Source organism: Oncorhynchus kisutch, linkage group LG2 (genome assembly GCF_002021735.2).
Source record: "Oncorhynchus kisutch isolate 150728-3 linkage group LG2, Okis_V2, whole genome shotgun sequence".
Lineage (NCBI taxonomy): Eukaryota > Metazoa > Chordata > Actinopteri > Salmoniformes > Salmonidae > Oncorhynchus > Oncorhynchus kisutch.
This window is the reverse complement of record NC_034175.2, coordinates 61,643,866-61,669,559: the sequence shown is the minus strand read 5'-3', so window position 1 is coordinate 61,669,559 and position 25,694 is coordinate 61,643,866. Positions and strand designations below refer to the sequence as shown.

Below are 25,694 nucleotides of genomic sequence, written 5' to 3'. Positions count from 1 at the left end.
TACATGTTACAGAATATTTTATTATGAACAACTAGACAGGATCTTAGTGGACATAGCGCTGTATAGGTTGCAGAAGGCAGAGAAACATCCCCATGCCCCGCTGGACGAGACAGACTTAACTATCTCTGATGATCTTGGTCAATTTGTGGATCTTTGTCTTGGTGGACATGTCCACATACTTATCCCCAATGCTGACAATCATACCGCCCAGGATGGAGGTGTCAGACTGGAGGGAAAAGCAAAATATCACAGGAAGTTAAAGCACCAGTCGACGCCATAGCAATGTATGCGACTGGACATCAGCATGTTCTTGTTTAGTGCTAGCCTTACAGTCCTAAACCATTGCATCTACCATAAATTGATGGTAGATGATTGAAAAGCCTTATTGTGCCACAGAGGGCACGAATTGAGTATGGCCTCACCTTGGTCTCTAGTATGAGAGTCTCTCCCTTTGTCAGGAAGCCGTTCAGAGCCACCTTCAGATCTGCCAGGTTAGCCTCATCAAGGGGCTGTTGTACACACAAACAGAAATATCAAATCAAATGCTACAACTGATATGGAACTTGGATTGACAACCATATACCAGAGCGTCTCAAACTTTTTGGGGCCGCGGACCCCTTTTGTCCTCAGGGAAGCCCTCATAATGGGGCGGCGGTAGCCTAGTGGTTAGAGCGTTGGGCCAGTAACCGAAAGGTTGGTGGATCGAATCCCCGAGCTGACAAGGTAGAAATCTGTCGTTCTACCCCTGAACAAGGCAGTTAACCCACTAAGCTGCACGTTCCTAGGCCATCATTATGAATAAGAATTTACCTCGTTAAATAAATCTGAATATCTCATGTGAGATAAAAACATTATACAAAACATCTATCTATGACTGTCAGATTTTATATCCAGCCTGTAAGCTACAGAAAAGGCCATATACTCTTTCTACTATATCATATATCTGCTACATAATTTATGTTAGATAATTTTTTTGACGGAATATTGGTGGTGTGCCGCAGCGATGCGTCTCTCCAACAGCACCTTGGAGAAACGAGCTGGGATTGGACAAGCAAAATATTTTGCGCCCCTGCCTTTGACCAAGTGGGCACTGCTTATCACAGGGCGGCATCAGTACTCACCTAAAAAGCCCATATGCCACTGGTTGAGAGAAATTGACATTGTTTTTGGCAGAATTATGTGAGGTTTAATTTATGTGGTGTTGTTGGAGGTGCGTCGTGGTCAGTTTAACTCAGAAAATGCCACCCTTGTCAATCTGCCGCCATAGGTGGATGCCTAATCCCACTTAATGAGCGGGCCGGCCGTGCATTTATGTTTCAAAAATATAATTAGGAATACAATAAGTATTGAGTTGTGTATACCAAAATGTATAATTGGTGGAGTACTGTGGATACCAATACCGCTGTGAGCCTGCCAGACCCATGTTGCCCAGGGTTAAAGACAAACATGATATTCCTGTGTTTTATATACACGTTTCCACATTATGAGGTTGGAATAATAATGTGAAATTGTGAAAATATTGATAAATGCCCTTTTAGCGTAAGGGCTGTTTGAAAAGACAGCCTGAAATGTCAGCCTGTTTTGGTGGGAGAGATATCCATGTTGACATCACCGAGCGGTAAATTAGTTAAAAGATTGATAAGAAACAGAGTTTCAAATCTCTCTGCCAATAACAGCTAATTTCTTCATTTCCCCCTCCCCACTCAAAGCACTCTGACAGTCCAATGTTCTCTCTAAGCTGCGCGTGCACGCAGTAGCCCCGAGACAGCCACACAGCTTCCCCGGGACTGCTGTGCAGAAATATTAGCCCACAGAGAGAAGCACGAGATTGAACTTGACTCAACTTTCTAGAGCAGTGGTCACCAAGGCATTCCTAGTCGATTGCCAAACATTTTGTTTTTTTATTAGTCTCAGGCTATTGGTGGTAGGTGCACCTGATAGTGAGTTATTAGCCCAGTTATAAATCAGCAATAGGGGTGTGATTGCTTCCTACAAGAGCACAAAATGTGTACAGTTCTAGAAAAGCGAGTCAGGTAAAGAGGGGCTTTTTTTGTCTTAAAGGGGATGTGCTGTATTTTGAGAGTTTGTTCAAGCCTAAGTAGCCAATAGGCAGAGGGTAGCATAATTTGTCTGATTCTCTAATAATGAAATGGGAATAATAATGAATTTTATTTTGTAAAGTGGTTTCTTGCATCAAACAACATTTTCAGTCACCTTGTCTGAAGGACAAGTGGATAAACAGGCTGCTGTCAAGCCCTGCATGTTTTTTCTTCTCATGCAATGTAGGCCTACGTTGAGCACCAGACATTGGCTGCTACTGTAGGCTGAAATAGAACAGCTATATCCATGTTAAAATTTTAAGCCGACATTATGATCAAATAGCCACAGTAGCCTACATGGCCATTGTGAAAACTAATTTAAAGCGGGTACAGCCTCAGTGTTCACAAACGTGCGCCAGAAGTTGCACAGAATATTCCGGTCATAATATTCCGGTCAAAATTCTTGCTTGAGAAATTGCTATATTCTAAGAAGCTATTTGTTTCTTTTTGACCACTTTAATTAAAAACAATCACAGTAACTTCCTTAATTGTTACCCAGAAATGACATTTGATATTGTGATAGAAACAGCTGCATTGGCATAAAATAATTGTAGATTAGGCCTAATAACATTACAATGTATTGTGTTGTACCCTCAAAATATTGCACAGATTGCATGGACAAAAATGTGTTTAATCTGTTGTTAGTAATATTCATTTTTTTAAAGTAAGTAAATGAGATAATGGCAAAAGTGTACAAAGCCGTCATCAAGGTAAAGGGTGGATACTTTGAAGAATCTCAAATATATTTTGATTTAACACTTTTTTGCTTACTACATGATTCCATGTGTGTTATTTCATAGTTGTGATGTCTTCACTATTATTCTACAATGTAGAAATGAGTAAAAAATTAAGAAAAACCCTGGAATGAGTAGGTGTGTCCTCTGGGCCGTGGAACCACTGTAGTACAACCCCACTGAGAACCCATGCCATATACAACAAGTGTGTGTATGTGTGTCACCGTACATGTGCTGTGGTGACAGTGCAGATAACCTCGCCACGGTGAGCGCTCATCATTTTTGCAAAGGCACCAATGACATCTGCGGTCAGGGTCAGGCGGCCATTATCTGCCAACACAGCTAAGAGAGGAGAGAGGACAATGAAACCACGTTAGGCTAGCCAGTAGACACAAGTAACTAACATTTTCACTAATTGCATTTGCATCCTCATTTGCATGAACTAACATTAGTACGGGTGAGGATGTTCTCATAACAATAGCCAAAATACTCTTAAAGGACTCTTCTCTAATCTCATTTGCATCACTATCTAATTAAGATCACTTGTGAGCAGCAAACACCCTTAGCTGACATTTACTTCATATTCATGATTACAACTAGCCGATCAAAAGGTATGGCGTGACATCTAAATTGATTTTTCCATTTTAACGTTTCAAACGGTCAAGAGGGACAGAAAACACAGAAAGGAAGACAAGCAGTAGTTTGGTAGATGAGTCTTGACAGCAGAACAACAACGTTATCCTCCACAAACCTGCCCCATTTCATTTTCTTACACAACAGCAGTCTCCAGAACAAGAGTGGCATGTGCAGTATAACTTAGTAAGACTGGGCAACTCACTGATGAGGTTAACTGTGATTGGGGAGAGATTTGCCTTAGTCATGGCGGCACCGAAGTACTTCAGCTTGAGGCTGCGCTTGACATGGGGGTTCATCACGATACTGGACAGCTTGGGGTCCTTGATCAGAGACTGACAGAGAAGGAAAAGAAAGAAAGAGAAAGGAAGCTGGTCAAAAAGTATATTGTGGCCATAGACAGTGCCAAACAGACAAATGTATGGTTTCCCACAACTGGGTGTGATTGGGAGTCCCATAGGGCGGTGCACAATTGACCCAGCATCGTCTGTGTTTGGCCGTTATAGGCCGGCATTGTAAATAAGAATTTGTTCTTAACTGACTTGCCTAGTTAAATAAAGGTAAACACAGTTCCCTCAAACTCAACTCTGGACCGTGAAGCCAGCTCCACTGCCCCCCCCCCCCCCCCCCTTAATATGGGACTGATTAAGACCTGGGAAACCAGTTGGGTACAATTAATCATCAGGTAGAACAGAAAACCAACAGGCTCCGTCCCTCTTAGGGTAAGAGTTGAATAGCCATTCCCAAGATAATAGAGTGTATATACATTACACACTTGTGGCCAGACTGAGGACTAAGACAGGAGAGAGAGGTGCAGTGGATAACTTACTGACAACGTGCCCATCTCCTTCTCTACTTGTTCTAGTTTCTTCTGCTTGCTGGCAGCAGAGAACAGGGCTGTGGCATAGCGGCCTCCGACCCCATACACGTCGATAGGGGGCTAGAATAGAAAACGGACACAAAAATAAGCTATAAAAACAACCATGTACTTGAATCACAGAGCCAATGACATTACTCAAGCTGTGGCGTGCGTTAACATCATTACCAAAGCACACGAGTCATCATTGACTTAATATTACACTGATCAGAGGAGTACTTGATTCATTCTTACCCTAATCAAAGCTTGTCGAAGAACTGAAGTGCTGAACTGACGCACCTGCAGAAGGAAAGAGATCGTAATCAACCAATGACTATCTTCATAAGTGACGTTTGGAGTACCGTAGGAAGTTAGCTTGACCACTTTGGCATTGTATTCATGTAATAAAACTGTGGTAAGACATCAGTAGATTTATAATTGAACACATTTATGAAGATTTTACACTATTGTGAAGAGATGTACTGCTTGGATTTTTTACATATGATAGAAATAACCTGAAACATTATGTCATTAATTTCATTATTCTTTTGGCCAAATTTCATATACACAATTGTAAATTTACAAACAAAAAAATACAATTTCTTACCCTACAAAAAGAAATTGAACTGTATTTTAAGACAGTTAAATACTCTAACAAAAAAACTGTTAGAATTGTAAGTGTATGTATGTCCCTTAATAAAGGTCCTTGTGTAATTGTAATGGGATATTGTACCCCCTAGCTCGATTGTCCATTGTATGTAGTCTATATGTACTTGTGTTCCCTCGTGTACTTTCTTAATAATAATAATAATAAAAATGGTTCGCTTGACCACATTTTCTACAATAAAGTTATGTAGCGATAATAATACCTCTGTCTTATGGATGTTGGACAATATTTAACAGTAATGCCATCGGGTCGTAGGAAAATGCCCAACAAACGTAGACAGCTATCCAGCCAAGTACCTAACAATGTTGATGAAGTTAGCCGGCTGTCGTTAGCATGCCAGCGGGCTTGTCAAGTTCATGCCAGCATGCAAGGCCTCGCGTATACTGTGTTGAAACACATTCTGCGCGATATCAAAACAATGCACATTGATCCGTTTTGTCCTTGTTAATAATCTAAATACATTCTCATATTAAATACAGAGCCATAGATCGTATAACATTCTTGTTTTTTAGAAAGTCATACCTGCAGTCCGAGTCCTAGAGCTGCCATGTTCTCCTGCGACTGTGTAGGTCAAAACTTCTGCGCATGACAGTACGTAAATGGTACGTAAATTCAGAAACGAGAAGCATTACGGGAAACGTAGTTCATATGTCAATAGGCGGAATTGTATTTCCTCGACCTAAAAAAAATGAGGAAGTGGAAATTCACTGACCTCGTCAGCAGACAAGCAAACAATTTAGTTGCGTGGATTAACATGTGTGGGGGCAGCATTTCTCTACACCCGCAATCACATCTGCTATGTGCATGAGACCAATAACATTTGATTTGATTTTGATGTAATTAGATTTTTTTTTTTTTATCAAAGCCAATTATAGTACTTATCAGGTTCTCAAGTTTCAATATTAGGCATATTTTATTAAAACATGAGCTCAGCTTTATATAACGCTTCTAAGTGCATTTTTGCTGATATCACCTCAGGTATGTATTGACACAGGCCTGGTTGTCCCAGCATCACCTGTATGAAGATACTGTGCCATTGTGTCAGTGTGTAGTTTACAGTGTCTGTGTAGATTGATGCCCATTGTTGAGGCATTTGCATTTCATTGTGCTCCTCCTACATTCTCACAGGTGAGCAGTGACACAGCCTTGGTGGTTTCTCCAGACCCATCTTGTGCACCTTCCAACATACTAAAACAAATGCCTATTGTCACTTATGTGTGTGCAGAACTGAAGGGTTTATCCTTGCATGTACAGTAGGCCACCTATTGAGATGGAGGTATAATTTTGGTAGTCTTAAATGTGTCTCTTCCTACATCAGACAGACAGAGCCTATTTATCAGAGAGAATGACAGGAGCTATTCACTGACTTCATCTTCTATAAATTCCTCCAAATCAAATTGTATTGGTCACATACACATATCTAGCAGATGTTATTGCGTATTGAAAAGGTTGTGTATCGTATCCAGGTCTCTTCTAGGCTAGCCTACTAGCTGATATAGGACTACCTCTGTGGCCAAGTAGGCTATTGAAGCCTACTATTGAAGCCTACTTGAAGCCACTTTACATTGAAGTCACAATGTAAATTGATGTAAACGATGGAAGCACTGAATGGAAGACCCAGCGGTCACTGCATTGTGTTATTGAGACTATAAATAACTTTAATAATTAAACATAAAAGCAATGTCAAATATCTCCCCATATTAGGCTATGCCATTGCATTCTAGATAGATCCACGAGTTGTAGCCTGTTTGGAGGGTGGAGTGGGGTCACCAAGTTTAACACCTTGAAGGAAGATGACAAGGGTTTTAAAAGTGCATATATCCAATAGTGTGAGTTTCCAGATTGTTCTGTTATTATGCAACTGTTAAAGCTGATTAACCAACAGGATCTCCTGCCCAGTCAGTTAATGAGGCAAAGTGAGTTTTTTTTTTGGCAATTTCCACCCAAGTAGGCTAACAGGTTGAACGTCATGAGGCAAACCAATCCCCTGTTTAAAAACAAAAACAAAGGTTAATTTACAGTCGTATGCAAAAGTAGCTTGTTCCTCAAAACAATACGGTATTTTAAAATTAGAACAATAACCATTGGGCGTGTTGCAACCGAAGTCATCCGAAACGTCACACGTGTAGGGCGCGGCATAGGGGGAAGAAGCGGAGTCGATGCTTATAAAGTCTAGCTACGTTGTCCTATTCAGTCACCTGTGTGCTATTACACTTAACTGCTCGAGAACAGAGCATACGGGAGGACAAAATACGAATTATCGCTACATCGGAAGGACTGACGCCGGAAGATACACATATCTACTGTCGCTATAGAAGCAGGCTCACAGTCAAATCCTCAACTTGTGGATTGATGTAGTCAGTAGCAACAATATAGCGTAATGGGAATGGTGAGTGTGCATTTTTGTGATGACCGCCCGTTTTCAATTGTAGCGGTAATGGGTGCTAAAAAAGTAGAGAATGGACAAGCGAAGGAGAAAAGAAAAAGCAGGTCGAGCACTTAATTCACTATTTTATTGAACCCAGAATGCGTGGAATTAATGTAGGCTACTAGGTCAGGGTCAAAGACTATTCTTTTTGACGAATTCAACCACACATTTTGCTCAATACTACAAGGCTACACACCCTCCTTGCCAATGTGGACAATGCGTGTGCTTTCTTTCTAGAATATTCATTTGCCGCTGTATCATTGGTTGTGGTGCGTGCCACATGTCTTGATGGTGCTTTGACAACAATGCCCTGATCCCATATCTCCGGTATAGTTTCATGCTGATACAGTGTCTTAATCGGTCAGCTCCCGAGTCCCTTTTTATCATCAGGGGGCATCTTGTCTAGAAAATGTCACATTGTGCCTGAGCTGTATGGGTAGCCTATCTATGCTCACCACCATGTAATACCAGTCTTACAATATATTGATATTACTACATCACATGCGTTATAGCCTACCAGTCTGTTTTAAGTATTTTTAAATAATAAAGACATTCTAAATTCTCATACATGCTCATAACAAGTAATACAGTATTAAACCTTTCAAGTGTTTCTAAGACAGTGAAGGCATTGGAACCCTCTTCTCTACCCTCAATTGATTTGTAGTAGAGCATAACTTTGGCCAGGTCATATGCAAACGTTTCTGTTCCATTGAACAACTGTTTTTGTTGTTTTAGAAGGGTCTGCTGGCGACATGTAGTCCAATGAACACTGAGCTGAAGAGACAAACAAAGATTTATTTTAGTGCAAGGGGCACGGATAGGGCGGACGGTTGGGTTTATGCCAGCACGTGATGAGGGCTGAAATCACTAAATATGTAAACTACAGGCGGGAAGAATGACCGCTGTGTGCCGGTGGACAAGAAGAGTGATTGTCTTGGAGCATGTTGTTGGATCATGACATTTCTCTTACAGTTCTGTTAGTGTAAGATATTGAGGCCGGTCATGTTTGAGGTTGGTTGATACTAAGTGATGTTGATGATGCTAAAACTGACCAGAGAAATAGCCATCTAAAATATCATATTGTCTAGTAAATCACTTGCAAACTTGACTCGGGATAATGACTTCAGCTGCAATGGTCGGGGGATGACGTAATCATAATCCATCTAAGTCATGATTGAAAATATGTTTATTACATTTCAAATTACAATAACAAAAAAACAAAAACTCACTGTTTGTATATTTTCTCTAAAGAAACACAAAATAACTGAAGTTTTAAAAAAAGGTCTGGGGTTACAATTGTATAAACCTATGATAGAGTTGTAAGAATATTTTTTAATAATATCACATTACGTATTTCTTGGTAAATGTCTTATTAATGAAATAAATAATGTAATTACTTTCTCCAAAACAACTTCAGAGTCACACTCATAAAACATGTGTATAATAGTTTCCCCTTTATCACAGAAAAGGCATATGTCCTCTAAAGCCATGCATTTAGACAAGTTATTGCAAGGATATATTTTGTGCAAGATTTTAAAGTGAATTTATGTTACTTTATTTTAATCACAAAATTTGTGAGGGAGAAGCCAAACCTACTTCCATTAAATTTCGGTAATATATGCATTTCAGAAGAATTTCCCTCGAGGAGAGATCTTGTTCTTGGAGTTAAAGTTATCTTAAGAATGTATTACATTTGTTGTCCAGCAGGGGGAACCTTCTAACACGTTGTGCATCAATCGTGACATGTTCTCCAAAATACAAATATTTCATTAATTGAGTAAATCCTGAAGGTATTTCTTTGCATATAGAATTCAATTCTTTATCATGTATATATGTTTCCAAGAACCTTCCATAAGAGTATTTCCTTTTTCAAATCAAGCACAAATATAATATTTATTTCAAACCACTTCGGGAAGAACAAATACTTGTTTTTGAACAACATGTTTGTTGTTCCACAGAAGTGTTTTGTGTGGGGATAAGTTGTGGATATAACATACTTTCAAGCTAAAAGGGCTTGTTCATGAAATTTGGACAGTTTGATGGGTAATTTTGCTGGAGAGTAGTTGCACTTCCACAAATTGAAGACAAATCATTTTCATAAAACCTTGATGGAATTAAGTATCCCTATAGATTCAGAGCTAAGCATAGATCTTTTTTTAAACCCAGTTTACTTTACAGGTATTGTTTATATCAATTCAATCTAGTACTTCAAGCCCACCATCAGCTCTTTTGTTTGATATTATTGATTTCTTAAATTTTTCTAATGTCTAGGGAAGGTTTGTTTTCAGGCTGGTTTGATCAGCTACAAATAGGGATAGAGCAGGGAAGACAATGTGACAGACCCTCTTCTTTGGACAATAAAACCCTTCCGATAGATGTCACACTGGAGCCAGTTATTAAAGATGGATTTTTTTTGTCTTTAATCTCTTGAATGAAATTGAGATGTTGACGGACAATATGGTTTTTCGCCATGTGCTCCCCTAAATATTTCAATGTCTTTCACTGGAATATTCTCAATAGATTGTTAATTTGAGTTACATGTGGATAATATTTTAATTAAGTTCCAGACCAGAAGCTGAAGAGAATGATTTGATAATCAGTTTAATAGCAACTTTTAAAAACAGAGCTATATCATCTGCTAACAGATTTTTATTTTTTTTCTCCAAAAATTGAAATACCTTTTAATTCAGGTTTGTTTAAAATGCAACTAAAAGGAATAAGAGCGCTGAAATCGGGCAACCCTGGGGTGCACTATGGTGAATATTACATCTTTTACATGTTACAATCATATAAGAAATATTAATATCTTTATAAAACATATTGATAACAGAGACAAAGCTAGGCCCAAAACCAAAAGTTTACAACGAATGTTTTAGGAATTTGTGTTTGTATCAAGTTATTACAAAAGTCTAGGAATAAAATAATGGCCTCTGAGTCAATTTAATCAGCGTAATCAAGTCTGAAACTAACCTAATGTTACAGACTTTCCATGAAACCAGTTTGGGTTTTAGTTAAGGTGGTTTTGGCCCATTTTAAGTCTAACATATGCTAAAGTTATCAATTTATATTTAATAATGTAATAGGTCTCAAATTATCTATGAAAAGGGGAACTTTATCAGGTTTGGTGTTAAGCAAATAACCCCGTATTTTGTGGTAGTAATCATTTATCTCACCCATAGCTAGTAGGCATTCTTGGAACATGTTGAATACTGGTCCCTCTAAATGATCCCAAAAGTGAAAATAAAATTCCACAGAAAGACCACTAATCACTAGTATAGAAAACTTATCTTCACATATGGATTTAAACTCATCAGAAATAATTGGAACATGGACATGTTTCACAAATGTTCACATTCAATCCAGTTAAAATTGGATTTATACATATTTCCATGAAAAGAATACACGAAGTTACAGATTATTTTAGGGTCTTGAATAGAGGTCGACCGATTTATGATTTTAACGCCGATACCGGTTTATTGGATGACCCCCCCCCCCCCCCCCCCAAAAAAGCTGATACCGATTAATCAGACCATTTTTATTTATTTGTAATAATGACAATTACAACAATACTGAATGAACACTTATTATAACTTCATATAATACATCAATAAAATAAATTTAGCCTCAAATAAATAATGAAACATGTTCAATTTGGTTTAAATAATGCAAAAACAAAGTGTTGGAGAAGAAAGTAATATGTGCCATAAAAGAATATGTGCCATGTAAAAAAGCTAACGTTTAAGTTCCTTGCTCAGAACATGAGAACATGTGAAAGTTGGTGGTTCCTTTTAACATGAGTCTTCAATATTCCCAGGTAAGAAGTTTTAGGTTGTAGTTATTATAGGACTATTTCTCTCTATACCATTTGTATTTCATTAACCTTTGAATATTGGATGTTCTTATAGGCACTTTAGTATTGCCAGTGTAACAGTATAGCTTCCATCCCTCTCCTCGCTCGAACCAGGAACACAACGACAACAAAAGCCGCGGCCCTTGCAGAGCAAGGGGAACAACTACTCCAAGTCTCAGAGCGAGTGACGTTTGAAACGCTATTAGTGCGCAACCCACTAACTAGCTAGCCATTTCACATTGGTTACACCAGCCTAATCTCAGGAGTTGATAGGCTTGAAGTCATAAACAGCTGCTGGCAAACGCACAAAAGTGCTGTTTGAATGAATGCTTACGAGCTTACGAGCCTGCTGGCGCCTACCATCGCTCAGTTAGACTGCTCTATCAAATCATAGACTTAGTTACAACATAATAACACAGATCAAATCTGTCGTTCTGCCCCTGAACGAGGCAGTTAACCCTCCGTTCCTAGGCTCTCATTGACAATAAGAATGTTTTCTTAACTGACTTGCCTAGTTAAATAAAGATGTAATAAATTGGCCAAATCAGTGTCCAAAAATACAGATTTCCGATTGTTATGGAAACTTGAAATCGGCCCTAATTAATCGGACATTCCGATTAATCGGTCGACCTCTCATCTTGAACATGATGCAAAAAATGCTAATATCGGTCCTATGACTTGAATGGTGTTTGTTCTACAAATGTTAACATATGAAAACAGAGCCAGGAAAACTAAACCAAAGCATGGAATGCTGTCATATCTTGTCCTTAGACTGCTTACAGGGTAAGGAAACCAATATTTAATTTGGGTGAACTATCCTGTTAAACAATATAGGCTACGACGGCATTTTTTTTCTCTTTTCACATGAACTGAGCTGCTAGACTTTTTAGTTTCTTACACGACATTAGTTTGCTTTGAAGCTCTGATAGGGGCATAGCTATTTCTTTTTTGGTTTAGCCAATACTTAGAGATTAGAGTGAGGGCTAAAGACGACGTTACTGTGATTTGTTACCAAATCAGTTACTATGTTACCATGCTCAGTTGAATTCACCTGTTCAAGCTCTCCCCCGCCCTCCTTTGTTCTGGGTAACCTCAGAGAATAATATCGACGTATACGCTGATTTGGTGAGTGAGTTTATAAGGAAGTGTATATGAGATATTATACCCACTGTGACTATTTAAACCTACCCTAACCCCAGAAACCGTGGAAAGATGGCGACATTTGCGTAAAACTGAAAGCGCGAACCACTGCATTTAACCATGGAAAGGCGACTGGGAATATGGCCGAATAATGACAGTCTAGTTATTCCCTCCACAAGGCAAGCAAAATGTGAGTTTAGAGACGAAGTCGAATGGCAATTCAATGGCTCAGACACGAGACGTATGTGGTCTACAGACAATCCCGGAATACAAAAGGTACACCAGCCACGTCACAGACACTGACGTCTTGCATCCAGACAAACTAAACGCCTTCTTTGCCCGCTTTGAGGATAATAGTGTCACTGACGCCTCCCGCTACCAAGGACTGTGGGCTCCTTCTCTGTGGCCAATATGAGTAAGACTTTTAAACGTGGTAACCCTCGCAAGGCTGTCGGCCTTGATGGCATCCCTAGCCGCATCCTCAGAGCATGTACAGACCAGCTGGCTGGTGTGCTTACGGACATATTCAATCTCTCCCTATCCCAGTCTGCTGTCCCCACATGCTTCAAGATGGCCACCATTTTTCCTGTACCCAACAATGCAAAGGTAACTGAACTAAATGACTATCGCCCTGTAGCACTCACTTCTGTCATCATGAAGTGCTTTGATAGACTAGTCAAGGATCATATCACCTCCACGTTACCGGTCACTTCACCTAGTCCCACTTCAATTCGCTTACTGCCCGAATAGGTCCACAGACAATGCAATTGCCTGCACACTGCCCTATCCCATCTGGACAAGAGGAACACCTATGTAAGAATGCTGTTCATTGACTACAACTCTGCTTTTAACACCATAATACCCTCCAAGCTCAACCCACCCTGTGCAGTTTGATCCTGGACTTCCTGACATGCCACCCACAGGTGGTGCCCCAGTGTTGAGGATCAGCAAAGCGGAGATGTTGTTTCCTTCCTTCACCACAAGGGTGCGTGCTCAGCCCCCTCTTGTACTCCCTGTTCACCCATGACTACATGGCCATGCATGCCTCCAGCTTAATCATCAAGTTTGCAGATGACACAACAGTAGTAGGCTTTATTACCAACAACGAGACAGCCTACAGGGAGGTGGTGAGGGCTCTCGGAGTGTGGTGTCAGAAATATAACTTCAACAAAACAAAGGCGATGATCGTGGAGTTCAGGAAACAGCAGAGGGAGACCCCCATATCCACATCGACGGGACAGCAGTGGAGAAGGTGGAAATGTTAAGTTCCGGAGGCTGAAGAAATTTGGCTTGTCACTTAAAACCCTCACAAACTTTTACAGATGCACAATTGAGAGCATCTTGTCATGCTGTATCACCGACTGATACGGCAACTGCACCGCCTTCAACCGCAGGGCTCTCCAGAGGGTGGTGCGGTCTGCACAACGCACCACTGGGGTCAAACTACATTCCCTCCAGGACACCTACAGCACACGATGTCACAGAAAGGTAAAAAAGATCAAGGACAACAACCACCCAAGCCACTGCCTGTTCACCCCGCTACCATCCAGAAGGCGAGGTCAGTACAGGTGCATCAAAGCTGGGATCGAGAGAGTGAAAAACAGCTTCTATCTCAAGGCCATCAGACTGTTAAACAGCCCTCACTAGCACAGATGCTGCTGCCTACATACAGACTTGAAATCATTGGCCACTTTAATAAATGCAACACTAGTCACTAATAATGTTTACATATCTTTCATTACTCATCTCATGTGTATATACTGTATTTTATCTATCTCATCTTAGTCTGTGCCGCTCTGTCATTGCTCATCCATATATTTATATTTTCTTATTCCATTCCTTTACTTAGATTTGTGTGTATTAGGTATATGTTGTGGAAGCTAGACGCACAAGCATTTCGCTACACTCACAATAACATCTGCTAACCATGTGTATGTGACCAGTAAAATCCGATTTTTATTTTTGTTTTCTCAGAAATTTTGCCTCAGAGGTCTTGCATAAATGTGTCACCTTTCTCACTTCCCGTCGAACAAGGGCTCTAATCAAGTGTTTTGTCCTTGCTGTCTTGCAGGAATGTAAATTCTAGGCTATACTAGACTGGAGGCCTGCAGCATCCTCCTTTAAAAGTGGAGCGTCCTCAGTGCTGGTAGATTCTCCTCCGAACGCACACACCCCTTGTGAATTTGACCAGATGGTGGATACTACAGCGTCCATGTAGACCGCAAACCAAAGGATAGTGTTTTTATTGCCCTTCTGTTACTTTAAACCTTGACTTTTCAGTTTTTCTTCACTTTTGAACGAGTAGTTCTGTTTAGCACTCGCAATGAGTATGGGTACAGGTGTCATGGAGGCAGCGGACATAGCTGTGGTGGCTCTGTACTTCATCCTGGTGCTGGGCATCGGGTTCTTCGCCATGTGGAAGGCCAACCGCAGCACAGTGAGTGGATACTTCCTGGCGGGACGCTCCATGACATGGATGGTGATCGGAGCGTCGCTGTTTGTCAGTAACATTGGCAGTGAACACTTCATAGGCCTGGCCGGGTCGGGAGCAGCCAGTGGCTTTGCTGTGGGAGCATGGGAGTTTAACGCTCTTCTCCTGCTGCAGCTGCTGGGCTGGGTCTTCATACCTGTGTATATCCACTCTGGGGTGTACACCATGCCGGAGTACCTCTCCAAACGCTACGGAGGCAATAGACTAAAGGTGTACTTTGCTGCCCTTTCTGTGCTGCTCTACATCTTCACCAAGATCTCTGTGGACTTATATGCCGGGGCGCTTTTCATCCAGGAGTCGTTGGGCTGGAACCTCTATCTGTCCATCATCCTGCTCATCAGTATGACCGCAGTGCTTACAGTCACTGGTGGCCTGGTCGCAGTCATGTACACGGACACCCTCCAGGCCGTGCTGATGATCGGTGGAGCTCTCAGCCTGACCATCATCAGCCTGATCAAGGTCGGCGGTCTTGAAGGGGTTCGGACCAAGTACATGCTAGCTGTCCCAAATATAACAGCTATCCTGGCCAGTGGGAACTTCACCTACTCGGCTTCCTGCCGCATTGAGCCCAAGCCAGATTCCCTGCGGCTCCTCCGGGGCCCGCTGGATGAGGATATCCCCTGGCCTGGCTTCCTTCTGGGCCAAACCCCAGCCTCCATCTGGTACTGGTGTGCCGACCAGGTCATCGTCCAGAGGGTGCTGGCTGCTAAGAACATTGCCCATGCCAAGGGCTCCACGCTGATGGCTGGCTTCCTGAAGGTCCTGCCCATGTTCATTATCGTCATCCCCGGGATGATCTCCCGGATCCTGTTTGCGGATGAGATTGCCTGCATCGGGCCAGAGCACTGCCTGGCTGTTTGCGGCTCTAAGGCGGGTTGCTCCAATATCGCGTATCCGCGGCTGGTCATGTCAGTGATGCCCGTGGGACTGCGAGGGCTGATGATGGCTGTGATGATTGCAGCTCTCATGAGTGATCTGGACTCTATCTTTAACAGTGCTAGCACCATCTTCACCCTGGACATCTACCAGAGCGCAAGGCGTAGTGCATCCCAGAAAGAGCTACTGTTGGTGGGCCGGCTGTTCGTGGTGTTCATGGTGGTCATCAGTATCGCCTGGATCCCTGTCATCATCGAGATGCAGGGTGGCCAGATGTATCTCTACATACAGGAAGTAGCTGGATACCTCACCCCGCCCATCGCCGCCCTCTTCATGCTGGGCGTGTTCTGGAAGCGTTGCAATGAAAGAGGTGCATTCTGGGGCGGTATGACCGGATTCGTGCTGGGTACCACCCGGCTGATTCTGGCGTTTATTTATCGCGAGCCTCCCTGTGACCGGCCAGACGACAGGCCTTTCTTCATCACACATGTCCACTACATGTATGTGGCTGCTGGGCTGTTCTGGGTATCTGGACTGGTGGCTGTGGTCGTCAGTCTCTGCACCCCTCCTCCGGATGAGGAGCAGATTCGCACCACCACATTATGGGGCCTGCGTAACATTGGAAAGCTTCCCCCCAAAGACCGTGAGGAGATGTACAAGCTGACAGATAAGAGCCCTGTGCAGTTGAATGGGAATGGAGACTTCTATAAGGATCTGCCCCCAGACATCTGTAGAGCTAGGTGTCTAGAGGGGGAGGACGTCACGTTGCTAACGCCGCCTAATGACCATGACTCCACGACCCCCAGCTCAGAGACAACCCCAGGAACGACTCCAGCAACGCCCGCCAACCAGTTTGATAATAGTCACGCAGGGCTCATGCATGCAGAGGAAGGTTGTTGTTGGGAGGGTGGGAGGGGCATGCGTCTGTTGGAGTGGTTCTGTGGGTTTAAAGAAGCAGCATACAATGCCCATCCCAAAAGGACAGAAGAGGACGAGAGAGCCATCATAGAGATGCTGTATGAACCACCCAGAACCAAACTGCTGCTCAACAGTGGGCTGTTTCTGGTCTGCTCGTTGGGAATATTCCTGTTTGTCTACTTCTCTCTCTAGACTGGACCAAATTAGGGGTTGTTGGGGATTGTTTCAAAGGCACAGTTACAATTTTCTAAGATTTGATGTGAATCTGAAGAATTTACAGCGCATCTTCTGAAAAATGATTCACTGAGCTTTTTGAAGTCATTCTTTCGAAATGATTGAAGCTTCTCCCCCTTGTTACATTAAAATAATCAAACTCCAAAGCATTTTGTGTTCTCCTAATAGTGCTCTTCAGATGTGCCATATACTTATATGCTACTGTATGACTACTAGATGCTTATCAGCATATGTGAATAAGATGAAGTATGAATTCATTGTTTATTAGAGATGATTAATCTGCCTCTGTGTTATTCCAAAACCCTTTTGATTGTTTTTTTTTCTTCTTTTTTTTGTAGTGCAATTTTAAGAAACCTGCTCAAGGCCTTTTTGTTATAATATATAATACAGTGCCTACGGAAAGTATTCAGACCCCTTGACTTTTTCACATTTGTTAGGTAACAGCCTTATTCTAAAATGAATTAAATTATTTTTTCCCTCAATCTACACACAATTCCTCATGACAAAGGGAAAAACAGGTTTTTGAAGATAAAAAAATCTTTAAAAAATGAAAGCACACATTTGCGTAAGTATTCAGACCCTTTACTCAGTACTTTGTTGAATCACCTTTGGCAGTGATTACAGCCTTGAGTATTCTTGGGTATGATGCTACGAGTTTGGCACATTTATATTTGGGAAATTTCTCCCATTCTTCTCTGCAGATCCTCTCAAGCTCTGTCAGGTTGGATGAGGAGCGTTGATTTACAGCTATTTTCAGGTCTCTCCAGAGATGTTCAATTGGGTTCAAGTCCGGGCTCTGGCTGGGCCACTCAAGGACATTCAGAGACTTTTCCGAAGCCACTCCTGCGTTGTCTTGGCTGTGTGCTTAGGGTCATTGTCCTGTTGGAAGGCGAATCTTTGTCCCAGTCTGAGGTCTTCTGGAGCAGGTTTTCATCTGTACTTTTCTCCATCTTTCCCTCGATCCTGACTGTCTCCCTGTTCCTGCCGCTGAAAAACATCCCCACAGCATGATGCTGCCACCATCATGCTTCACCGTAGGGATAGTGCCAGGTTTCCTCCAGACGTGACACCTGGCATTCAGGTCAATCTTGGTTTCATCAGACCAGAGAATCTTCTTTCTCATGGTCAGAGTCCTTTAGGTGCTTTTTGGCAAATTCCAAGCGGGCTGTCATGTGCGTTTTTTTTTTTTTTTACTGAGGAGTGGCATCCGTCTGGCCACTACCATAAAGGCCTGATTGGTGGAGTGCTGCAGAGATGGTTGTCCTTCTGGAAGGTTCCCCCATCTCCACAGAGGAGCTCTGTGAGAGTGGCCATCAGGTTCTTTTTCACCTCCCAGACCAAGGCCTATCTCTCCCGATTCCTCAGTTTGGTCAGGCGGCCAGCTCTAGGAAGAGTGGTTCCAAACTTCTTCCATTTAAGAATGATGGAGGCCACTGTTCTTGGGGACCTTCAATGCTGCAGAAATGTTTTGGTACCCTTAACCTAGATCTGTACCTTGACGCAATCCTGTCTCTGAGCTCTATTAGCAATTCCTTCCACCTCATGGCATGGTTTTTGCTTTGACTTGCACTGTCAACTGTGGGACCTTTTATATAGACGTGTGTGCCTTTCCAAATCATGTCCAATTACTTGAATTTACCATTGGTGGACTCCAATCACGTTGTAGAAACATCTCAAGGATGATCAATGGAAACAGGATGCACCTGAGCTCAATTTCGAGTCTCATAGCAAAAGGTCTGAATACTTAAGGTATTTCTGTTTTTTATATTATTATATTTTACTTTTATGGGGTATTTTACTTTTATGGGGTATTGTGTGTAAATTGAGGATTTTTACCATTTTAATTTAATACATTTTAGATTAAGGCTGTAAAGTAACACAATTTGGAAAAAGTTACAGGTTCTGAATCCTTTCTGATGGTACTATATATGCCATTTAGCAGACTCTTTTATCCAAAGCAACCCACTATCATGCAAACATTTTACGTCGTGGTGGGCCTGGGAATTGAACCCAATATCCTGGCGTCGCAAGCGCTATGCTCTACCAACTGAGCTACGGAGGACCAACTGGAAGTTATGCAGGGACTATGCAGTGTTATGCAAGGGCCACCGCATAGTGACACTAAAGCATCACGCTCTACCACCATTTAGATGGGGAATAAAACTCCTGAAGTGTGATTTAAAAAAATAAAAAATAAATTATTTTATTTTTATTCCTATTAGCTTTATACGTTGTTTGCAAATGTGGTGTGGATATGGTTGCAAATGCTTTGAGTTTTTACAAAAATATTTTTGTTTTCATGTTTGGACAGTTACTTTTCATTTACAATTCTTAAGAATACCTAGGTGAGTTGCTGTAGAGTAGATGTCAAAATAATTGTATTGTTAAATATGTTTGACAATTGACGTGTGTATTTTTGCACTGTATTGTAGCGTTGCAAATAATTTAACATATCAATTAATGCTCATGGTTACACTTTCATAATGTGTGTATGATTAGGCTAGCTACTGTTTGGATTTTCTCACGGTGTTTGACTGAATAATGTTTTTCTTTTAAGGTTATTGTTGTGAAATTGTTCAGTAAGCTACTTTGTTAATTTGGTGATTAAACCACACGAGCCCAGTTGTTTAAAAAAAATAATTATTGTTTACCCTTTTTATATATTCATGAATTTGTTGCTGTATTTTTAAATGGCTTATAATTTTATCTGATTTGAGCGCATACTGTATTTCATAGAAATGTATTCTTACCAAATGTGTCTTCGTGTGCAATGCTAAAGCAAATCAATAGCCGATCTATGAAGATTGACATGTGATTTTCAGACGTGGTGTTTTTTTATTTTGCAAATGTAGGCATAGCTAACCATCCCCTGTTCCGAGTCTGATTTAATGGACGATTTTTGTATATATATATATATATATATATATATATATATATCTGAGAATCAGGTAGACTGCATTGAGAAGAAGAGATTTGTTTGTTTTTCTTAGAAATATATATAATACTATTTTTACAGATTTTATTTTTTAGAAAGAAATCAACAAATAAAGTTCCTGTGGAAAATAATAAACTGGTGTTGAATGTATTTTATTTGTATTGTCCTCACACATTAAAAAGGGTATAAACAAACATGGTTGTCTTCTGGAAAGTTCAAAATTCACTGTCTAACATGAATCCCTGGGGCTTTTAGTGCCTCATGTAACCCTGGGGCCTATTAATAATCTGTTCAAAAATTGGACGGGATTGGATGATTCAAGGCTTTTTTTTTACAGATGCAGCCAAGGACCAGGCCGGATCAGTTTCTCATAAAAGTCTATCATCCTTCACTGTCTCCACTCTCCCTCTGCAATTTTCCACAGTAGTGTGACTTGCCTGATATATCCAGTAAAACTGCTTATAAGTCAAACAAATTGCTTCATACTTTTTAAACATACAGAAAAATGAATGGTCACTTTTACTCTTTACTCTAATATTCACTTCTAGCTTTGTGTGTATTCTCACTGTGGCACTGACACATTCCACTCAATACTTAGTCAATGGTAGAGATTTGGTATAAGAAGAGTCTGTATGAATGATGTTCCATGTATCCATGAATGACTGGATAAAGGGCGAGAGGTAGCTTAGCGGTTAAGAGCGTTGGGCCGAATTCCCGAGCTGACGAGATGAAAAAATATGCAGATGTGCCCTTGAGCAAAGCACTTAACCCTAATTGCTCCCGTAGGTCGCCCTGGATAAGAGCATCCGCTAAATGACTCAAATGTAAAATAACAGATGTAGTGTTGACTGCTGGACTGGCCATGAAAGAGATGAGCCAATAAACACTAAATCATGAACACTCAGCCTCTCTCACAGTGAGCCACTCACAGGAAAACAGCCTGAGAGGCTAAATGTGCTTATTTCTCTAATTTGGGTTACTAAGGTACACTAATCTCAGCCATAAGTGTGCCGTGAGTTGTGTCCTAATAAACAACAGGTCAACAGAAAAGGAACAGTGCATATGATGTCCCACACTCATGATAAGACTGACTCAGAGAAGGGTCTAGTGCAGGCATCCGCAACTAGATTCAGCCCTGGGACTATTTTTTTATTGAGCGGCTGGAACAAAGTAACAAATAATATGTAGACTGCAAATTGACCGCAAGAATCCCAAACAGATATAATTTTCACTAAAACATACTCATTTCAAACCTTGCTTACATTTGTATACAATCACGTGTCTCTCTATTATACGTGGGAATACTTGAACAGATTTATTCAATTAAAATCCTCATGTTCTTACAGTCTTTTATGTCCAACTAATTAAAAAAACAACAAAAAAACATTTTTGCGTCAAATAAAACCTCAGACGAGCCAAATCCGGGGAACTCTAGTCTAGTATTTCAGGTCTATTTCATTTCTAATGAAGACAAGCAGGAAATGTGGAATGAGACAATACACATGAACACTGCCTCACTAATTAAAGTAATGCTCCAGTGGTTCTGAAAGTGGACAGGGAAAACATTTAAGAGTATCCCCATGTTGTTGTTAATAACCAAACCTAATCACAACCTCATTTATGGTCTGTTCACATGGCAAAACATTTTTTCAAATGGATGTGTGATACTCTTACACGTCTCTCTATTTAGCTGTCCATGCATTAGCACTTCTGCTGTTCATGGTCTCAGTTAGCCTAATGAATGCCTGTAATTCGTTGATTAAAGCTCCCTGTTTCCTCTGAGTATATATATGCTGCCTGCAGGGTGGTATTTGAACCTCTGCTGCTGTTGGGTCAACAGTGTCTCAGTCTCTCAGTCTCACATCCTCAAATAGAGTTTAATCCACAGGGATCTAACAGTTCATCTTACTGGTCACGATCAGTCATCTGCCACTCCTCCTCCCCAGCTGAAACCAATGATATCATCCTCCTCAGTGGAAAATCACTGGCAGTCAGACCACTCTTTGTTTATTGTTCTTTTGGGCCAAGAAAACGAGCAACAGGACAAAGAACAAACACTATTGTAATAAAGTAGCCTATCTTACAAATATATTTAATCTACAGTACACTGAGTATAAGAAACATTAACACCTGCTCTTTCCATGACAGACTGACCAGGTGAATCCAGGTGAAAGCTATGGTCCCTTATTGACGTCCCCTGTTAAATCCACTTCAATCAGCATAGATGAATGGGAGAAGACAGGTTAAAGAAAACATTTTTTATTTCTATTTTAAAAAATTCACGCCAATTGGTAGTTAGAGTCTTGTCTCATCGCTGCAACTCCCGTACGGACTTGGGAGAGGTGAAGGGTCGAGAGCCTTGCGTCCTCTGAAACACAACCCAACCAAGCCGCATTGCTTCTTGACACAATGTCCACTTAAATCAAAAGCCAGCTGCACCAATGTGTTGGAGGAAACACTTGTGTACCTGGCGCGATGGGACAAGGACATCCCTGCTGGCCAAACCCTCCACTAACCCAGATGACACTGGGCCAATTGTGCACCGCCCCATGGGTCTCCCGGTCTCGGCCGGCTGCGACAGAGCCTGAACTTGAACCCAGAATTTTTAGAGAGCACAGCTAGCACTGCGATGCAGTGCCTTAGACCACTGCGCCACTCAGGAGGCCCCAAATAATTATTTTTAAGCCTTGAGAATTGAGCAGTGGTGTAAAGTACTTAAGTAAAAAATACTTCAAAGTACTACTTAAGTAGTTTTTTGGGGTATCTGTACTTATATATGTATTTGTATATTTTTGATTACTTTTACTTTTACTTCACTACATTCCTAAAGAAAATAATGCACTTTTTACTCCATACATTTTACCTGACAACCAGCAGGACAGGAAAATTGACCAACTTATCAAGACAACACATGGTCATCCCTTCTGCCTCTGATCTGGCGGACTCACTAAACACAAATGCATCTTTTGTAAATTATGTCTGAGTGTTGGAGTGTGCCCCTGGCGATCCATACATTTTAAAAACATGAAAATTGTGCCGCCTGCTTTGCTTAAAATCAAGAATTTATAATTATTTAAACTTCTACTTTTACTTTTGATACTTAAGTATATTTTTAGCAATTACATTTACTTTTGATACTTAAGTATATTTAGAGCCAAATAGTTTTAGACTTTTACTCAAGTAGCATTTTACTGGGTGACTTTTTACTTTAACTTGAGTAACTTTCTATTAAGGTATCTATAATTTTACTCAAGTATGACAACTGGGTACTTTTTTCACCACTGCAATTGAGACATGGATTGTGTTTGCTGTGGCCAACATTTTTGAGAAAGACACAATTATGAATTTTCACAAAGTTTGCTGCTTCAGTGTCTAGATATTTTTGTCAGATTTTACTATGGAATACTGAAGTATAATTACAAGCATTTCATAAGTCTCAAATGCTTTTATTGACAATTACATGAAGTTGATGCAAAGAGTCAATATTTGCAGTGTTGACACTTCTTTTTCAAGACCTCTGCAGTCTGCCCTGGCATGCTGTCTATTAACTTCTGGGCCACACCCTGACTGATGGCTGCCCATTCTTGCATAATCAATGCTTGGAGTTTGTCAGAATTTGTGGGTTTTTGTTTGTCCACCTGCCTCTTGAGAATTAACCACAAATTCTCAATGGGATTAAGGTCTGGGGAGTTTCCTGGCCATGGACCCAAAATATCGATGTTTTGTTCCCCGAGCCACTTAGTTATCATTTTGCCTTATGGCAAGGTGCTCCGTCATGCTGGAAAAGGCATTGTTCATCACCAAACTGTTCCTGGATGGTTGGGAGAAGTTGCTGTCGGAGGATGTGTTGGTACCATTCTTTATTCATGACTGTGTTCTTAGGCAAAATTGTGAGTGAGCCCACTCCCTTGGCTGAGAAGCAACACCACATATGAATGGTCTCAGGATGCTTTTCTGTTGGCATGACACAGGACTGATGGTAACGCTCACCTTGTCTTCTACGAAGAAGCTTTTTTCCGGATGCCCCAAACAATCGGAAAGGGGATTCATCAGAGAAAATGACTATACCCCAGTCCTCAGCAGTCCAATCCCTGTACCTTTTGCAGAATATCAGTCTGTCCCTGATGTTTTTCCTGGAGAGAAGAGGCTTCTTTGCCGCCCTTCTTGACACCAGGCCATCCTCAAAAAGTCTTTGCCTCACTGTTCGTGCAGATGCACTCACACCTGCCTGCTGCCATTCCTGAGCAAGCTCTGTACTGGTGGTGCCCCGATCCCGCAGCTGAATCAACTAGGAGACGGTCCTGGCGCTTGCTGAACTTTCTTGGACGCCCTGAAGCCTTATTCACAACAATTTAACCGCTCTCCTTGAAGTTCTTGATGATCCGATAAATGGTTGATTTAGGTGCATTCTTACTAGCAGCAATATCCTTGCCTGTGAAGCCCTTTTTGTGCAAAGCAATGATGATGGTATGCGTTTCCTTGTAGATAACCATGGTTGACAGAGGGAGAACAATGATTCCAAGCACCACCCTCCTTTTGAAACTTCCAGTCGGTTATTCAAACTCATTCAGCATGACAGAGTGATCTCCAGCCTTGTCCTCGTCAACACTCACACCTGTGTTAATGAGAGAATCACTGACATGATGTCAGCTGGTCCTTTTGTGGCAGGGCTGAAATGCAGTGGAAATGGGGGATTCAGTTCATTTGCATGGCAAAGAGGGACTTTGCAATTAATTGCAATTCATCTGATCACTCTTCATAACATTCTGGAGTATATGTAAATTGCCATCATACAAACTGAGGCAGCAGACTTTGTGAAAATTAATATTTGTGTCATTCTCAAAACTTTTCGCCACAACTGTATGTATGCCATTCAGAGGGTGAGTGGGCAAGACAAACCATGTAAGTGCCTTAAAACGGGGTATGGTAGTAGATGCCAGGCACACTGGTTTGTATCAAGAACTGCAACCCTGCTGAGTTTTTCACTCTCAAAAGTTTCCCGTGTGTATCGAGAATGGTCCACCACCTAAATGACTTCCAGACAATTTGACACAACTGCATTGGAGTCAACATGAGCCAGCATCCCTGTTGGGCCAGACAGGGATAAGACATTTTGCTTGAACTAGTCTACATATCTTGTGTGATATCTGAGGTTGTGCAGCTATTAGAACATGATGCACAACAGGTTCTTATTAGATATTCACTAAGGTGTAATATTCATTAAGGTGTAAATTCATCTGTATTTACAATACCTGCTGAAAGGGGAGGTGAAGGAAACATTTTCAACCCCAGAGCCCATCAGAGCCCACTCTCCACCAAGCTGAGAGGGAAATTCACTGGGAACATCACAACGGCATCCTCACATCACATGTGGGAGTGTGTGTGTTTGCATCAGAGCCCATCAGAGCCCACTCTCCACCAAGCTGAGAGGGAAATTCACTGGGAACATCACAACGGCATCCTCACATCATATGTGGGAGTGTGTGTGTTTGCATCAGAGCCCATCAGAGTCCACTCCCCACTGAGAAGGAAATTCACTGGGAACATCACACCGGCATCCTCACATCATATGTGGGAGTGTGTGTGTTTGCATCAGAGCCCATCAGAGCCCACTCTCCACCAAGCTGAGAGGGAAATTCACTGGGAACATCACAACGGCATCATCACATCACATGTGGGAGTGTGTGTGTTTGCATCAGAGCCCATCAGAGCCCAGTCTCCACCAAGCTGAGAGGGAAATTCACTGGGAACATCACAACGGCATCCTCACATCACATGTGAGAGTGTGTGTGTTTGCATCAGAGCCCATCAGAGCCCACTCTCCACCAAGCTG

The 25,694-nt window shown here is 41.5% G+C and overlaps 2 protein-coding genes across 2 annotated transcripts; one reads left to right on the top strand and one right to left on the bottom strand.

Annotated features, from left to right (window-relative positions):
- Positions 1–5,601, bottom strand: LOC109869589 (ATP synthase subunit O, mitochondrial). Its single transcript, XM_020459823.2, has 7 exons — positions 5,512–5,601; positions 4,578–4,622; positions 4,296–4,406; positions 3,672–3,801; positions 3,063–3,175; positions 423–509; positions 1–226 (listed from the first exon to the last, which is right to left on the bottom strand). The coding sequence occupies exons 1-7, from the start codon at positions 5,536–5,538 to the stop codon at positions 116–118; spliced, it is 624 nt and encodes a 207-aa protein (XP_020315412.1). The 5' UTR covers positions 5,539–5,601; the 3' UTR covers positions 1–115.
- A 1,538-nt stretch (positions 5,602–7,139) lies between these two features.
- LOC109904870 (sodium/myo-inositol cotransporter-like) lies at positions 7,140–20,049 on the top strand. Its single transcript, XM_020501991.2, has 2 exons — positions 7,140–7,378; positions 14,479–20,049. The coding sequence occupies exon 2, from the start codon at positions 14,731–14,733 to the stop codon at positions 16,882–16,884; it is 2,154 nt and encodes a 717-aa protein (XP_020357580.1). The 5' UTR covers positions 7,140–7,378; positions 14,479–14,730; the 3' UTR covers positions 16,885–20,049.
- Positions 20,050–25,694: the final 5,645 nt, after the last annotated feature.

Coding starts and splice junctions, on each gene's coding strand:
- LOC109869589 (XM_020459823.2), bottom strand. CDS start 5,538: ATGGCAGCTCTAGGACTCGGACTGCAG. Junction 4,623..5,511: donor CTCTAGGACTCGGACTGCAG/GTATGACTTTCT, acceptor TTCCTTCTGCAG/GTGCGTCAGTTCAGCACTTC. Junction 3,176..3,671: donor AATCACAGTTAACCTCATCA/GTGAGTTGCCCA, acceptor CTCCTCTCTTAG/CTGTGTTGGCAGATAATGGC.
- LOC109904870 (XM_020501991.2), top strand. CDS start 14,731: ATGAGTATGGGTACAGGTGTCATGGAGGCAGCGGACATAGCTGTGGTG.